The sequence below is a fragment of the Aphanomyces astaci genome, assembly GCF_000520075.1.
Source record: "Aphanomyces astaci strain APO3 unplaced genomic scaffold supercont1.18, whole genome shotgun sequence".
NCBI classification, from domain to species: Eukaryota; Oomycota; class Saprolegniomycetes; order Saprolegniales; family Verrucalvaceae; genus Aphanomyces; species Aphanomyces astaci.
In genome coordinates, this window is record NW_009798281.1 from 939,485 (window position 1) to 955,127 (window position 15,643).

At 50.8% G+C, this 15,643-nt stretch overlaps 7 protein-coding genes across 9 annotated transcripts in view; 4 read left to right on the top strand and 3 right to left on the bottom strand.

Moving 5' to 3' along the window:
• Positions 1–305: 305 nt before the first annotated feature.
• On the bottom strand, positions 306–2,177 carry H257_08434 (hypothetical protein; the record flags this gene model as incomplete). Its single annotated transcript, XM_009834301.1, has 6 exons — positions 306–589; positions 642–709; positions 766–898; positions 1,152–1,324; positions 1,379–1,747; positions 1,794–2,177. The coding sequence occupies 6 exons, from the start codon at positions 2,175–2,177 to the stop codon at positions 361–363; spliced, it is 1,356 nt and encodes a 451-aa protein (XP_009832603.1). The 3' UTR covers positions 306–360.
• A 146-nt stretch (positions 2,178–2,323) lies between these two features.
• Positions 2,324–5,344, top strand: H257_08435 (hypothetical protein). 3 transcript variants are annotated; one of them, XM_009834303.1, is made up of 11 exons: positions 2,324–2,773; positions 2,827–2,909; positions 2,969–3,078; positions 3,130–3,418; positions 3,506–3,576; positions 3,752–3,980; positions 4,036–4,280; positions 4,350–4,689; positions 4,792–4,998; positions 5,049–5,125; positions 5,178–5,344. In XM_009834303.1, the coding sequence occupies exons 1-11, from the start codon at positions 2,361–2,363 to the stop codon at positions 5,247–5,249; spliced, it is 2,136 nt and encodes a 711-aa protein (XP_009832605.1). In that variant the 5' UTR covers positions 2,324–2,360; the 3' UTR covers positions 5,250–5,344. The 3 variants fall into 3 exon arrangements, with proteins under 3 accessions (XP_009832605.1, XP_009832606.1, XP_009832604.1); XM_009834304.1 differs by having other exon boundaries at positions 5,193–5,344; XM_009834302.1 differs by having other exon boundaries at positions 2,324–2,909.
• A 148-nt stretch (positions 5,345–5,492) lies between these two features.
• On the top strand, positions 5,493–7,895 carry H257_08436 (hypothetical protein). The gene is made up of 2 exons (XM_009834305.1): positions 5,493–5,659; positions 5,725–7,895. The coding sequence occupies exons 1-2, from the start codon at positions 5,515–5,517 to the stop codon at positions 7,506–7,508; spliced, it is 1,929 nt and encodes a 642-aa protein (XP_009832607.1). The 5' UTR covers positions 5,493–5,514; the 3' UTR covers positions 7,509–7,895.
• An 818-nt stretch (positions 7,896–8,713) lies between these two features.
• H257_08437 (triose-phosphate isomerase) lies at positions 8,714–9,732 on the top strand. The gene is made up of 3 exons (XM_009834306.1): positions 8,714–8,803; positions 8,864–9,077; positions 9,137–9,732. The coding sequence occupies exons 1-3, from the start codon at positions 8,765–8,767 to the stop codon at positions 9,640–9,642; spliced, it is 759 nt and encodes a 252-aa protein (XP_009832608.1). The 5' UTR covers positions 8,714–8,764; the 3' UTR covers positions 9,643–9,732.
• Positions 9,733–9,829: 97 nt separating this feature from the next.
• On the bottom strand, positions 9,830–11,210 carry H257_08438 (hypothetical protein). The gene is made up of 5 exons (XM_009834307.1): positions 10,683–11,210; positions 10,530–10,639; positions 10,392–10,468; positions 10,272–10,332; positions 9,830–10,001 (listed from the first exon to the last, which is right to left on the bottom strand). The coding sequence occupies exons 1-5, from the start codon at positions 11,190–11,192 to the stop codon at positions 9,905–9,907; spliced, it is 855 nt and encodes a 284-aa protein (XP_009832609.1). The 5' UTR covers positions 11,193–11,210; the 3' UTR covers positions 9,830–9,904.
• A 350-nt stretch (positions 11,211–11,560) lies between these two features.
• Positions 11,561–12,434, top strand: H257_08439 (translation elongation factor P). The gene is made up of 3 exons (XM_009834308.1): positions 11,561–11,910; positions 11,961–12,095; positions 12,163–12,434. Exons 1-3 carry the CDS (start codon positions 11,566–11,568, stop codon positions 12,304–12,306), a joined length of 624 nt encoding a protein of 207 aa, XP_009832610.1. The 5' UTR covers positions 11,561–11,565; the 3' UTR covers positions 12,307–12,434.
• Positions 12,435–14,537: 2,103 nt separating this feature from the next.
• The window catches only part of H257_08440 (hypothetical protein), a gene marked incomplete at both ends in the record, with an annotated part of 5,108 nt that continues 4,002 nt past the window's right edge, over positions 14,538–15,643 (bottom strand). The window contains one exon of the mRNA XM_009834309.1: positions 14,538–15,637. Within this exon, the coding sequence (XP_009832611.1) occupies positions 14,538–15,637 (1,100 nt within the window). The remainder of the gene's footprint in view (positions 15,638–15,643) is intronic.

Consider the following 15,643-nt stretch of genomic DNA (forward strand, 5'->3'; position numbering starts at 1 on the left):
TACTAGTACTCCAATTTGTGATGTTTCTTTCAATATACAAATGGCCAGTACTGTACGTATAGGTGAGGAGGTACTGTATTAAAACACGTCGAACTACTATTAATACTACTACTAGTACTCCGTACCCCCGCAGTATCTTAACTACTAGTACACTGTAATGTGTCGATGATAATCACGTGAACATTGTACTTGTACATACTCCACCACGTCTTGTACAGGAGGAATAAATGGCCACATACAGGAGTCTACCGGTACGACTGTAGGCTTTGGCCGATGATACGTAAGTACACTACGTACTGGCAGTAACCACGTCATATTCCATACATTCCCATTGAGGTGTTTGTTATGTAAGAAGACCAACTAGGACGAAGCCTTGACCCGCTTGACCTTTTTCCCGCCTTGTTTGAGCCCGAGGTCGTCCCTCTCTTCGGATTGTTTCGATTTGAACGCGAGTCGCAGATCATCCAGGGCGGCGTCCGTGACCGGCCACTTGGAAGCAGCCATCGCGTTTTGCCAGAAAAACACGCTCGTGTCAAACGATGCAATGCGATACCGCGTCGGGCGCATCTGCTGTTTGCCTTCGCAGTACCTAATGCACATATGTGTCAGGAGTACGTACTACCTCATTGGCAGGTACGTACCCGTGGTGCTTTTGAGACAGCAGCAGGTACTCCTTGTTGAACGGACTATTCTTGAGCAATTGCCATCCCTACACAGTTCGTTCGCCGTTATGGTCGTGGCTATTCTAGTACCTAATGAAAGTACCTCGGTATGTTCCCAAGCAGGAATAATCACAATGAAACTGAGGGCTTTGGTGGCATTTTGCAGGCATAACGTCATGTGCGATGCCATTTTCGCAATCAATGCAGGCACAAACGGCGGGTTTGCTTCAAAGCACCTACGGAAAACACCAGTTCGAACCATATTCGCAGACAGAATAGAACGACCAATCAAAACCCACAACACAAATCCAGTAGCCAATCAAATAATTCTCTCTCGCTGCATCGAATTCGTATGTGGCTTCTATGAGCACGTTATTTTACTTACAAAATTCAGTACAAACAATCGACCAAGAAGCACAAAAGTCCAAATGTGATATTGGCTAAGAAGATATTAATAAAGAAAAGAGAAAAACTTGAGGACATACATACCCCGAGGTGGGGTGGAAGTCGAAGAAGCTGCCAAAACTGCCAAACACTCTGTCAGTGTCTAGGAAGGCACTGCAGAAGCGGCCGTAGCGGCTGTTGAAAGGCGATGCAAAGCACTCCATATTGCAGTCAAAGTGCCGCAGCAGCACGTCAAAGCACTCTTCGTTCAGCGCAGCCTAGTTTGCCATACGAAACAATCTCAAACAATCGATTGTTGGCTACTTTCCTACCTGGAAGCCACCGCCGTCGAGAGACTCGTACCGCAACAACAGACAGAACAAGAAGTCTGGGAATGATTGAGTCGCCGCTTCCGCATGATGCCGGTCGAACAGCGTTTGCAGTTTATCCAAATGAGTCCGGTTGAGCCGTAAACTGGTGCCGCCGTAGCTCACGAGGTAGTGGTCTTCGTTGGGTCGGATGGTCGCGCGCTTCTTGCCGCCTCCATGGGCCAGACGCAGGAGGCTTTGGCCTACGCGATGCGCTTCCTGGGTCATGGCGCGGCACGTCTTGTTGGCGGCATGGCGGTTGGCGCCAATGGCCACGAGTTCGTCGCGTAGGCCGGCGTAGTCGCTGTCCGAGTGTGGAATCAACGGGTCACCCTACAAAAGCGACTGAGAGATAAGAGCGACGAACGACGAAACGTACGTCGGGAACAGCAAGTTTCGAGCAGAACTGCCACGTCTCGTATGCTGAATTGGGGAGCTTTGGCAGACCCATTTGCTCGACGGCCGCCGACAGCTTGGCTTTGAGCTTGAGCACGCACTTTTGACGGTGCAGCTCGTACGCAGGAGACACGTTTTGGAGGTTGCACGGACGGACTTTGTGTTCGGACGACCCAATGTGGCGCAACTCGATCTGGACGTCGGCGTTCCAAATCGCCGAGTTATCGCCTGGGGAGGATGCGCTCAGCACGTGCTTGCGCTTCTTGAGTGCAGATTTGCTTGCAGGAATGGACTCGGCCACCTTCACGGCCGACACGTTGCCCGTCTTGGCGGCCATCGAGTTCAAGATCGCGTCGATGTCGTCCATGTTGGCCAATCAATCAAATGATGTTGATCGTGTGGCGTTTCAATGGACCAATCACAGTCGAGAGGTGAAGGTGACATGATAAACTGACTATATTGAGCAATTTATGAGCACCAAATAAGGATATCTGCACCACTTTCGGAATATGGTGCACATGCATTTTCATATCCTTTCGGACAGAACAGCATGATGCTTCGTCTACGGGCGTCCACAGCCATGCGCGGTCTGCGCAAGTCAACCATCGCAGCTACAGGCTTGCCAACGTCTCGCCAACTGCACATGAAGATCTCTCCTGCAGTGAAGGAAGCCCTTCGTATTGGGACGCCGTTAGTGGCGTTGGAGTCCACGATCATCAGCCATGGCATGCCGTTCCCTCAAAACTATACGATGGCGACGGAGGTGGAAGCGCTCATTCGCGAGCATGGCGCGTGTCCAGCCACAATCGCCATCTTGGACGGTGAGATTTGTGTCGGGCTGTCCACGGAGCAGCTGCATACGCTTGCATCGTTCGGCAGCCAAGCTACGAAGTGCTCCACTCGAGACATTGCCGCCGTGGTGGCGAGGCGGGGCACGGGGGCCACGACTGTGTCCAGCACCATGTTTGTCTTCATTCATCCATCGTTCTTTCTCAAAAGGTGCATGTTCCTTGCAGGCGGATTGCGCATGCGGCGGGGATCTCGGTGTTTGTCACGGGCGGCATTGGCGGCGTCCATCGCTGCGTGGAAGACACGATGGGTACACAGCCTTTTCCCAATGTTTTACTTCATCACAATCGATCATGCATCCACTCGTAGACATCTCCACGGACCTCATGGAGCTGTCTCGCACGCCCGTGGCCGTGGTGTGCGCCGGCGTCAAGTCTATCCTCGATATCCCCCGGACCCTCGAATTTTTGGAAACTTATGTGAGAGTGCTCCTTCAATATTCTTCGAACGTTGCGCTTACACTGTCGCAGGCCGTTCCAGTCGTGGGGTACCAGACCCGCGCGTTCCCAGCGTTCTTTACCACGTCCAGCGGCGGCGCCCAAGCCCATATTCAGCTCAACACTCCGCAAGAAGTGGCCTCGCTCATCAAAACCAGCCAAGACCTAAACCTGCCCAATGGATTCCTCGTCGCAGTGCCCAACCCAGCGCCAGTCGACTCTGAATTGATCCACTCGGCCATCCAGGATGGGCTCCAAGAGTGCCGCGATGAGCACATTGCAGGCAACGCCGTTACGCCATTCCTCTTGAAGCGTGTGAATGGTATCATCTCTATATCCATGGATGGAATTGTTATATATATATATATGTATATCTAAATACATATATTTATATATATATATACGATAGAGCTGACACAGGGTGTGTCGTTGACGTCCAACATTGCGCTGGTCAAGAACAACGCCCTGGTGGGGGCCAAGGTACCTACTTAGTATATTTATTTTCTGAATATATATATATATAACACATACTACACACATATTTATTCTCCGAATATATATATATATAAAACACATACTACAGTATATTTATTCTCTGAATATATGTATGTACGAATAACTAGCCTCGTATCATAATATCTTCATTTTGCACTAGATCGCCGTGGCGTTGGCAGCGACTCTCTCTGCTGCTACCCCACCCCATACACCTGCATCATCATGTCGAGAAGCATCGTCTTCTTCGCATGCTTCCGCTCGTCCATCTCATTCCAGCACGCCAGACGTGGTGGTTGTGGGTGGAGCAGTGCTGGATGTGATCTCGAAGCCCACGACACAGTTCATACGTGGGACTTCCAACATTGGCCTCACCAAGCAGACATGGGGCGGTACGCTTCTTGTCTTGGGGCTCTCTATGAATATGGAATCATAATGATCATGTAGGCGTGGGGCGTAACGTAGCCGAGTGCTTGCATCGACTGGATGTGCCCGTGCTGCTCGTGTCCAACATCGGCAAGGATGCATGTGGCCACGGCCTTTTGCGCCAACTGGACAGCCTCCACATGGACCCATCGGGCGTGATATCCTCGTCAGCTCATGCCACTGCCACGTACTGCGCCGTGTTGAACTCTAGCGGCGATCTGGACGTGGCGATTGCCGATATGGCCATCCTACATGACCTTGAATGGGTACATACTATGTTAAGCTGGAAAAAGAGTAGATGGGAATGGCGCCATATATAATGTCTGTATGCACAGGACGACACGGCCGCCGCCAAGATGGACACGGCGCGCGTGGTGGTGTTTGATGGGAACCTGTCGCCGGCCAAGATGGCGCGGGTCACGCGACCGCCTCAGCCCAAGTCACTGAACCCGCGGCGGCTGTTGTGGTTTGAACCAACCTCCGTGGAGAAAGCAGTTCGAGTGACTGCAGTGTTGCATCGGGTGCATGTCGTGTCGCCCAACGTCGACGAACTGCGCGCCATGTGCGAGGCGTTGCCAAAGGACACTGGCCGAGTGGATCAAGGGCTGGCGGCGGCGGCGGCGCGGCTTCTTCCCGTGGACAATGGCCCCCAAGTCATACGCGATGTGGCCACGGGTATGGATGGATTGATTGCATGCATATATATGAGCTAGGAGGTTCTGGGGCGTTCGTTATGGAATGACGACTGTGGTATTTGCATGTATGGGGTATATGTAGTCGCGAGATGCATGCGTGGAGATAACGACGAAGGCGATGTGCATGTGGTGGTGACCATGGGGCGGCATGGAGTGCTCGTTGGAACGACGTCTGGTCATGTGAACGTTGCTGACGAACGCGATGCGACGTTGCTCGGCAAGGTTGGCGATCTGACGTATGTGTACCTGCCAGGGATTCCCATGGCGGTGGCTAATTGCACAGGAGCAGGTACGAACGAACATGGGAGGAATGCCACAGCGATGTGACAGACTGAATAGGCGACAGCTTTGTGGGCGGAGCGGTCTATGGACTGCTCCAGGGCTATGACATCGTCCGCAGCAGTAAGCTGGGTATGGTATGTTTGCATGTCTTTGCTACATACTTACGCATGGTCACGTCGACGGTAGATTGCCGCGCGAAAGAGCATTGGGTCCGAGTTTCCCATCCACCCCAACTTGTCCCCACACGACTTTGCCTGATTGATGTCAACCTAACTCAAACTCGTCACTCCATGCATGTGCTCCTGTTGAAACGTTCGCATCTACCTACCATACACATACATGGCACCCACCACCACTTGGACTGTCGGTGATTTCGGTGGACTTCAGCACATCCTGGAAATGGATACAGTTGAATGATTGGTGGATTGTATCCGGAATTTCATCGCTTTGGGGTATGATTGGCTGTAGTTATCCGGAAGAACGGTTAGCGTCCTTCACCAAAGACTTTGCTGTCTGCCCCGTCATGCACAGGCACTCATTTCGCATTTCGACTTGTCGTCGGATCACGTCATCTCTCTGGACATCGTCAGCGCCGTCTCGCCGTCAAAGCAGCAGCAGCCGCGCCAACATGTCTTCTGTCAACTACCACGTAGTGGGGTGGAAACAATGTACGTCCCGAATCCTCCCACGATTGCAACGAGCTCGAGAGGGGGTGATATATGTGCACATGTAGGCCCGTACTACGTCAAGGCGGCAAGCGTCGCGTCGTCGATGCAGCATTTGTTTCCGTCGCAAGTCAAGGCCACGATCCATGAACATCCGAACAAGGAGTCGTTTGTGAACTGGCTGAACGAATCGCAAACGGAGTTTGCCCACCAATTCGACAACGACGCGCGCCCGTTGAAGCACAAGTCGTCGCCGTTTTGCTACTTGGAACAGGACGATACCCCTAAGTTTGTCGGTGGGTGCGACGACACCCTCGCGTTCTTCCGCGCTCGCACGCAAAGTGCCCCGTCTGCTCCCGCCTCATCTGCGTCGATCCATGCGAACGACACGTCGGATGCCGACGTCAAGTACGACTGGGACTTGGTCGTGATCGGCGGCGGGTCTGGCGGTCTCGCGTGCTCGAAGGAAGCATCCAAGCTCGGCCAGAAGGTGCTCGTGCTGGACTACGTCAAGCCTTCCCCTGTCGGGTCGACGTGGGGCCTTGGCGGGACCTGCGTGAACGTCGGGTGCATCCCGAAAAAGCTGATGCACCAGAGCTCCATCATTGGCGAAATTCTGCACAAAGATGCCGACCAATTTGGCTGGAGCGTGTCGAACGCGACGTTTGATTGGTCAAAATTAGTGTCATCTGTTCAAGACTACATTCACGGGTTGAACTTCAAGTACCGCGTGGATTTGCGCGACAAGAAGGTCAAGTATGAAAACATGCTGGGGACGTTCAAGGACGCGCACACGTTGACCTTGACCAACGACGCCAAGAAGAAGGGCCCTACGGACGTGACGTTTCGCCGCGCCGTGATCGCCGTGGGCGGCCGCCCCAAGCCATTGAGCTGCCCGGGATGGGAGCATGCGCTGTCGAGCGACGATATCTTCTCCAAGCCAGACGCTCCGGGCAAGACGTTGGTCGTGGGGGCGTCGTACGTGGCGTTGGAGTGCGCGGGGTTCTTGAAGGGCCAAGGGTTTGACGTCACCATCATGGTGCGTTCCATCTTACTGCGCGGGTTTGACCAAGACATTGCGCGCCGCATCGGCGAGTACATGGAGTCGGAGAGCGGCATCGCGTTCATCAAGGAGTCGGTGCCCACGTCCATCGTAAAGCTCGAAAACGGGCAGTTCCAGGTCACGCACACCACAGGCCAAGACGTGTACGACACGATTCTCAACGCCACGGGTCGATCTCCAGACGTGCAAAAGCTCAACTTGGACGCGGCGGGCGTGGCCTTGAACCCCAAGTCTGGCCGCATCCACGTAGTTAACGAGCAGACGTCCACGCCCAACATTTACGCGCTGGGGGACGTGATCGACGCGCCGGAACTCACGCCCGTGGCCATCCAGGCGGGCAAGCTGCTGTCCCGTCGGCTGTTTGGCAACGGCACGACGCTGATGGACTACACCAAGATCTGCACGGCCGTGTTTACGCCGGTCGAGTACGGGTGCTGTGGGTTGTCGGAGGAGGATGCGATTGCAAGCGCCGGCCGGGAAAACGTCGAGGTGTACCACCAGAACTTTACGCCGCTCGAGTGGAGCTTGTCGCATGATCGTCCGCTGGCCAAGGAGTGCTACGCCAAGCTGATTGTCGACACGACGCAGCAGAAGCGCGTACTTGGGTTCCATTACTTGGGCCCGAATGCCGGCGAAGTCACGCAGGCGATTGGGATTGCGATCAAGCTCAACGCCACGTACGACGACTTTATCAACACTGTGGGTATCCACCCTACGACGGCCGAGATCTTTACGACGCTGGAAATCACCAAGGAAAGCGGGGTCGACGCGTCGGCGTCGGGCTGCTGAGGCTAAGCCCCTTCTTTGCCGCTGCCTGTTGAGATGATGATATGCGGATCGACAGGCAGCGGAAGAAGGGAGAGGAAGCCCCTCGTGTGCGTACAAATGGTGTGGAAAGCTGCTGCTGTTGTGTGGAGCGGGAAATAGATGAAGCGGGGACAACATGCTTTGATGGACCTGGCGACGGAGAAATCCCGTGACGTGGCAAGTTGTGGTCGCATGACGTTTGCTTTTGGAAGCCCTCACTCGGGGTGAAAGCAAACCGACAGACGACAACGCGGCATAGTCGGGAGCTGCACTGAGTAACTAGTTGGTGCAGCTCATGTGGCTGGCTGCCGGAAGGAGTTGAAGCACACTGTATAAGTTGAATAATGAACAAGTGATTTTGACTTTTCATGACGCGGTGGGCGTCACAGATTGCCGGCGATGATTTTGACCAATGAAACGGCGATTCCAGAATCGACAATTTGGATTGGACACCTGAAAAACGTCAAAACTGGAGTGACGACGTGTCGTTGGAGCAACTAATGATACTTTTTTTGATACTTTACTACCAACTACTGTATTGGATTACTTTATGCTACTACGGTGTAATGATACTTGTTTTGATACTTTAGCTTGTGCCGTCGATTCTCGCTGGGGCATAAAGGACCGATGTACTTCAAAGTATAACGTTAATAGTTTCGATACCTACTGTACTATTGCATGCCTCCAGTACATATTGTGTGTTCTACTCATAGCCAATCATATTGCAACATTCATTCTTTGTAGCCAATCATATTCATTTTCTCGATTAGTTGGCGATTGCATCAATCCCCGAAAATAGGCAAATTTGACTGAAAAGCACAATATCGCTGGAAAGAAAATGTCAATTTATATTGTCGATTTGATACAAATTTGGGGAAGGGGTGCAATCGAATCGCGCCGACCAAACCGATCCACAATCGATCTGATTGGTTGAATTTCATTGAGAAGGTTTTTATTGGCTAATAATTTTGAGGTAGCCAATCAAATCGATTTAAATTCCAACGAGAAACCACACTACAACACGAAATTTCACTCGAAAGCACAAGAATCTCTCGTACTTTGACGTAAAAACTAGTCATTGATGGATTTCGACCAATCATCATGGGATAGGCATCGTAAGTATACAAATGCCAAGTATAAATCCACCGGGGGGATTGTCGCAAAGAAACACTCGCACTTGCCATGGAAGTTTGCATGAGCATTTTTCAATTCGACTGAAAGTACGCACAACATCAAACATGGCTCGCAAATACGTGATCGGCGGCAACTGGAAGAGCGTACGTGGACTGTTGGCGACGACGGATGGGATGTGAACTCATGGAGGCTGTGTCATGTAGAACGGAACCCAAGCGTCGGTGGCGTCGCTCATTGAAATGCTCAACGGCGTGACCGTGGACACCGAGTCCGTTGAAGTCGTGATTGCTCCCCCGGCGATCTTCCTTGCCACCGCGAAAGCGAACCTCAAGCCCGAAATCCAAGTGAGCGCCCAAAACGTGAGCCTCACCGGCCTCGGAGCATACACGGGAGAAATCGCCGCCGAACATCTCGTTGGTACACCACTTCGCCTATGCCTTCCCCTGTTTCACGATTCGATCTAATTTTTTTCGTAGATTTGGGAGTGCAATGGACGTTGACCGGGCACTCGGAACGCCGCGCGTTGTACGGCGAAACCGACTTTGTCGTGGCCGAAAAGACCAAGCGCGCGTTGGACCACGGGTTGAACGTGATTTTGTGCGTGGGTGAATCGCTCGATGAACGCAAGTCGGATCAGACGCTGAACGTGATCACGCGCCAGCTCAAGGCCGTGGCCGACCTTCTCGTGAACGACTTAAGTTTGTGGAGCCGTGTTGTCGTCGCGTACGAACCCGTGTGGGCGATTGGCACGGGCGTGGTCGCCACCCCGGAGCAGGCCCAAGACGCACACAAGAACCTCCGGGCGTACGTCACCAGCCACATCAACCCCGAAGTGGCGAGCGAACTGCGCATCATTTACGGCGGCTCGGTAAACGCCAAGAACTCGGCCGAGCTCATTGCGTTGCACGACGTGGACGGCTTCCTCGTCGGCGGTGCTTCCCTCAAGCCCGAATTCGTCGACATCATTCAAAGCGCGCAATAAATAGACAATTTAATCAACCCACCAACATTCTTTCCCAAATACTATTAATCAACCCAACCCCGTGAATTATGGTTATCATAAGTATCCGGCCTTATTCACCACTCTTGTGTGCATCTATCTCTCCACATTATCACAGGTGGGCTAATATATCTTGGGCTAATATATTTTGGGCTAATATATTTGTGGGCTAATATATTTTGGGCAAATATATTTGTGTGATAAAAGTAGATAGTATTAGAAAGTTGGTCAAGAGACTGTCATTTCATTCGACGACGTGTTCTTCTTGATCGTCGTCGTCGTCGTCCGTGTCGACGGCCGTGGCACCACCATGTCGAGGGAGGGCTGTCGCTTTCGATCGGCTACATACATCAAACGAATGAATTATATTAATATATATACATAATATAATATAATATACTTCCATAATATTATATAATATGTTTACATAATATATTTACATAATATAATATAATATATTTACATAATATAATATAATATATTTACATAATATAATATAATATAATATAATATATATACATAATATAATATACATAATATAATGTAATATAATATATAGTCATACATAATATAATATATATCAGCACAGAAACGACATGAAATGAACGTACTTGGCGATCAGCACCTCCATGTCGACATCGCGCTCCAAGTTTCCGACGCGTTTTCGGCATCCTGTATATCCCGAGGTGAAGGATCCCTTAGGAGAAGAAGCGAAGCGCGGACGCACGTACCCGCGACGGGGCAGCTTTGCTTGTGTTTCAAGTGGCTTTCGATCCCCACTCGTGAATACGTATGCCCACAGTCGAGACTATGCACGACATGCAATCGTCAGGCACACAACATGCAGCCGTCATAAGGACTAAACTTACTTGCGCATAGGTTCGGTCATGAGCATTTGGGTGATCGGACACGACATGCTGCGTACGCTGTTTGATTCCTGCACCATCACATCCTCGTCGTCTTCGTCTTCGCGTTCGATCTACACACAGGAGGGCTCATTATGGGGAGACTGACGGACGTACCCCCGCGGCGGCATCGAACTGCTTGATGTACTCGTGCTTGCTCAACACGTCGTCGGCCACGTGGAACGCCGACATGTCCAGCAGTCCGTTGAACGACTGGGGGCCTGGACCGGCTTGCAGCGTGCGTTCAAGATCCGTCAGTTTCGAGTCGAATGCACCAATGTGTCCGTTGATCAACGCGTACTCCTTCGTGAGTTGCTTCAGTCGGTCCACCAGTGGCATCGAGTGCTCCTTGGCCAGTGGCGCCAGATTTCGAGCGGCTGTCACGCCTTCGATGGTATGCTTCATGAGGTCGTGCTTCTGCTTCTTCGCGTTGGACACGCACATACGTAGGGCACCGGGGATCGCCTGTTGGACTTCCACTTCGATCTGGCGCTTCCAGTCTTCTATCGTGGGGGCTCTCGGCTGTTCCACATCTTCGTCGTCTTCACCTGAGGCATCATCGCCGTCGTCGGGACTCCCATGACTCTCAGCTTTCACCGGTGCCTTGCGCTTGCCGTCTCGCGCCATTTTCAGAGCAAACGGGTGGGAATATCACTGTGGCCAATCAAAGGCCGTTTTGAGTTATATTTTGACCAATCAGCAATTGATTCTACAAGCATCGTCAATCATACTGTACGTATTCCAAGCATGTCATAATGCTAAGCGTTCATAACGACATCTATTGTAGTGCTCTGCAAAAGGAGATGGACAGCATGTGCACGGACGCTGCATTTAGGTGCGTACGCGACGTGGAAGTGAGCACCTGTCATCTAGCACTTACTAGTACTTGGACGTAGTATTCAGTAGTTGATTGGATAAAAAGATCGTAACAAAGTGATCGGATTGGATATAATAATGTCAGACAGTTGATTGGATGATTAGGGAACAATTTGCAATCGGAATGTTTCGCGCAGTGTGCTGCCGCATTGGCGGAGGGGCGGCAGTCATTGGGCGTTCATCCGTGAGAAGCGTCCATATCACTGGGAACCAGGTGCGCCCTGGTGTGGCTATTGAGGTTGATGGGAAGCTCTACCGTGTGGTCAAGAGTCAGTCGGTGAAACCTGGGAAAGGTGTGGCGTACATGCAAGCTGAACTCAAGGAGATCACGACGGGCCACAAGATCAACCGTCGCTTCCGGTCGTCTGAGTCTGTCAAGAAGGCGCCGCTGACCAAGGACAGGCCGTTCCAGTTCCTGTACAATGACGGAAACAAGCTCGTGTTGATGGAACCGTCCACGTTTGAACAGGTGAGCGCGAGGAGGCAGCCCATGAGAGTCAGTCTCACATGTTGATGTAGCTAGAAGTGGGGACAGATATCCTGCAAGACAACCAGCTCAAGTACTTGAGCGAAGGCACTTTGGTGACCCTTCAAATTGTCGACGGGGTGCCTCTGTGGATGAATTTGCCCGATCATGTTGTCCATGTGGTCGAAGTACGACGATGCATTTACTGTATCATCTCATCACAGAGTTGACTTTGCCTTAACTTTATGTGCCTAGAAAACAACGGCTGGCGCTGGGAACGGCAAAGAAGCTACGCTGGCCAACGGCACCGAAGTCCAAGTACCTGGCTCCATCGAAGTGGGCGATTCCATCAAGATTTCATCCGACACGGGCCTTTTCGTGGAAAAAGTGGCTCTTTAACTAGACTATGCACATGTTGTTCACTTGTACTAGTAATGAGCGAAATCATCAACAAAAGTCGATCCGTGAATTGTGAATTCGCTAGAAACTACTTCCAAAATTCGCGTACTAATCAATTTTGAATCACGCTAGAGTTGTGATTGGTTGAATATACTTGTCCATTCTGTTAAGAGCCAATCAAATCCACTCAAAATTGGATTCGGCGGCGAGATTCGATTCAACGGGGTTTGAATCCACAATAGTACCACAGTTATTCATATGTGTGTCGCGTATTCGCGTCTTACGAGTACACATGGTGTTGTATTTGACATCGAAACTGTCCATGTTGTTATGTAATGCCTGCCATGGATACCCCAATTTGTATTTCTCTAAACAATGAAAAATTGCGATATGTATATAAGGTTAATCGTGATATTTTTAGGTGATTGTGTCCAGCGCCTCGAACTACTTCTTCGCCATCGTTGCATTCGTATGGGGGGCCGATGTCATGTTGTTCGAAGTGTATAACCAATCCAATCGTTGCTATATCTGTGTGTTGAAAATTGTGTTGGAGCAGCCGGTGAAATGGTTGGCTGTGGGCCGTCGGTTTTGTTTCGTATGTTTTGAAATGCATGGCTGCAAATCGTCGCTGGCCCCCCGCTACCAAGCCCCAGAAACAAACCCATCATTTCATTTCTATTCTTCGTGACTCTATGCATATTGATGGTACTTGGAATTGAAGATTTCAAAGACTCGATTGAGAAGTTTCTTGTCGAATATGCACCCAGTGTCCTCCACACTGAGTGAGCCCTGTGGAATCGACCGTTCGCAGCAAATGTCAAGGAATTGTGATAGGTCCAGTTGTACGTGGCAATCAGCGTCACTCGACTCGTCGACACAACAGAGAGCCCTTCGTACTAGTGGAGTCGATGTCGAGTGGAAGACTACTAAGTATCGATACCAACAGCTAGACCCACAGACGCGGCATGTATGGTATATGTACCTGTTCAAGAAGTGCTTCCTTGTGAATCATCTGGATAATATCCGGAGGTGCCCTCTCCTTGGCCAAGTCAACCAGAGAAGTACCTCGTCTTGACTAACTTCAAAGCGTTTCGACAGCTTGACTTGGCCTACAATCTGCCTGGAAGTGGCAACAACTACGAAAACACTGATAGCTAGCTACTCAATCCATGCAAAACTGTGGCTTGTATTGTAGTCAGGGCCACTCAAAAAGATGTCAGGAAAGACCTCTTTTGCAAATTTTCAGAAATATTTTGGCAATTTTTCAAACGACAGCTTTTGTGTGTTTGGCTACCAAATCTGACATATATTATAAATGGACATAATACGTCGAATGTTTACTGTTTTCCGACAGAAAGAGGTTCCAACACTGCAGCAACATGGTACTAGTATTCCAGCAATCGTTCTCATTCCATCATGGCATCGAAAGATCCAAATATTTCCCAAATATTTTCTCACCTCCTATTTGAAAAGGGAATGCTCGGTCAGAATATTATTTCGACATCAACTTTTTGTGGCATCCAGACTCAGCCTTAATAGAATATAAGAAAAAACGCATCATAGCAGTAAATTGACTTGAAGTTTGTATTGAGCGTTGTACTTCGTAAACATGTGGACTTGTAGTGGAGGGTTACTGCTTTGTAGACGCTACGATTATTGTGGAACTACCAGATAAAACTAGATGCGGTCGGTGACCAGAGGAAGGGAAAAATATATTCTCGACAAGAGTTGTTTATTTATTCAAATAGAAGAATTTATTCTGAAAAGACCTAGTCGAAGAATAAGTCATCCAAGGACAGCTTCAGTTGTGCCTGAAGAAATAACATAATAATGCACTTTGTGAAGACTCGATATTCATCGATATTCAGGGGTTACATACAGTATTGTTGAATTAATCACTATCAATAAATTATTCATTCGGACTGGCTGAAAGAATTATTTATTCTGTGTCAAGTTAGAATAAATAAGAAATCCTGGTTCGTCACAAATAAGTATAATCATCATTTCTTTTACTGAAATAAATGTAAATACTATATTCCCTACCTTTGTTGGAGACTGCTCCGTCCAGGCAGCATCGAGGAGTACCATAAATAAATTCTATTACGTAGTAATACAACAAAGGAATGTCGAAGGAGCGCAATAATCACAGCATCCATCATCGTAGCATGCACCCAACGCAAGACCATCCAACACATGGGAATCAAACGAACTGAACAACTATGCATTAAGTTTTATGCCAAGTTTGAATGGGGCGGGGCCGTCGGAGGCGAAATGTGCGGCCAACTCGACGGGTTGAGCACTTCGCCCCAGAAGTCCGGCGTCTTGTCCGCCGTGTCATCGTCCGTGTCGTCTGCAGTCGCCTTCGGGGAGGTCTTGCTACGGCTATGGAACCGCTTGCCTAGCTGGTCCGACGGGCCGACCGTTATCTCGGCCACGGTGGGCAGCACGTGCGCCAGTCGTTGCTGTCGCCAGAGCCGCACGTCCTCGCCGTGGAAGGGCACGGACTTGTACCCAACGACTGTCGAGTTGATTGCAGCGTACCGATGTCGAACGGGAAATGTCTTGAGAAGGTCGGCTTCGTCGGTGGTGGCATGCTGCACATCGCCTTCGTCGTCGTCGACGACTTCTGTGGGGGCAACGCCCAGGTCTTCTTGATCGTGGCCATCACTATGTTCACCAAACACGGCAGTGGGGGCAAATCCCAGGTCTTCTTGGTCGTGGCCGTCACTATGTTCACCAAACACGGCAGTGGCGACGTTGGATGGGGGCGGGGTCGTCGGAGGCGAAATGTGCGGCCAACTCGACGGGTTGAGCACTTCGCCCCAGAAGTCCGGCGTCTTGTCCGCCGTGTCATCGTCCGTGTCGTCTGCAGTCGCCTTCGGGGAGGTCTTGCTACGGCTATGGAACCGCTTGCCTAGCTGGTCCGACGGGCCGACCGTATTCTCGGCCACGGTGGGCAGCACGTGCGCCAGTCGTTGCTGTCGCCAGAGCCGCACGTCCTCGCCGTGGAAGGGCACGGACTTGTACCCAACGACTGTCGAGTTGATTGCAGCGTACCGATGTCGAACGGGAAATGTCTTGAGAAGGTCGGCTTCGTCGGTGGTGGCATGCTGCACATCGCCTTCGTCGTCGTCGACGACTTCTGTGGGGGCAACGCCCAGGTCTTCTTGATCGTGGCCATCACTATGTTCACCAAACACGGCAGTGGGGGAAAATCCCAGGTCTTCTTGGTCGTGGCCGTCACTATGTTCACCAAACACGGCAGTGGCGACGTTGGATAGGGGCGGGGTCGTCGGAGGCGAAATGTGCGGCCAACTCGACGGGTTGAGCACTTCGC

Excerpts from the sequence above, each read along its gene's own strand:
- H257_08435 (XM_009834303.1), top strand. The coding sequence starts at position 2,361 with ATGATGCTTCGTCTACGGGCGTCCACAGCCATGCGCGGTCTGCGCAAG. Across the intron at positions 2,910-2,968 it reads CTGCGTGGAAGACACGATGG|ACATCTCCACGGACCTCATG; the intron begins GTACACAGCCTT and ends ATCCACTCGTAG. Across the intron at positions 4,281-4,349 it reads TCCTACATGACCTTGAATGG|GACGACACGGCCGCCGCCAA; the intron begins GTACATACTATG and ends CTGTATGCACAG.
- H257_08436 (XM_009834305.1), top strand. The coding sequence starts at position 5,515 with ATGCACAGGCACTCATTTCGCATTTCGACTTGTCGTCGGATCACGTCA. Across the intron at positions 5,660-5,724 it reads CGTAGTGGGGTGGAAACAAT|GCCCGTACTACGTCAAGGCG; the intron begins GTACGTCCCGAA and ends GTGCACATGTAG.
- H257_08437 (XM_009834306.1), top strand. The coding sequence starts at position 8,765 with ATGGCTCGCAAATACGTGATCGGCGGCAACTGGAAGAGC. Across the intron at positions 8,804-8,863 it reads TCGGCGGCAACTGGAAGAGC|AACGGAACCCAAGCGTCGGT; the intron begins GTACGTGGACTG and ends TGTGTCATGTAG. Across the intron at positions 9,078-9,136 it reads CGCCGCCGAACATCTCGTTG|ATTTGGGAGTGCAATGGACG; the intron begins GTACACCACTTC and ends TTTTTTTCGTAG.
- H257_08438 (XM_009834307.1), bottom strand. The coding sequence starts at position 11,192 with ATGGCGCGAGACGGCAAGCGCAAGGCACCGGTGAAAGCTGAGAGTCAT. Across the intron at positions 10,469-10,529 it reads ATGACCGAACCTATGCGCAA|TCTCGACTGTGGGCATACGT; the intron begins GTAAGTTTAGTC and ends TGTCGTGCATAG. Across the intron at positions 10,333-10,391 it reads GCAAAGCTGCCCCGTCGCGG|GATGCCGAAAACGCGTCGGA; the intron begins GTACGTGCGTCC and ends CGGGATATACAG.
- H257_08439 (XM_009834308.1), top strand. The coding sequence starts at position 11,566 with ATGTTTCGCGCAGTGTGCTGCCGCATTGGCGGAGGGGCGGCAGTCATT. Across the intron at positions 11,911-11,960 it reads AACCGTCCACGTTTGAACAG|CTAGAAGTGGGGACAGATAT; the intron begins GTGAGCGCGAGG and ends ATGTTGATGTAG. Across the intron at positions 12,096-12,162 it reads ATGTTGTCCATGTGGTCGAA|AAAACAACGGCTGGCGCTGG; the intron begins GTACGACGATGC and ends TTATGTGCCTAG.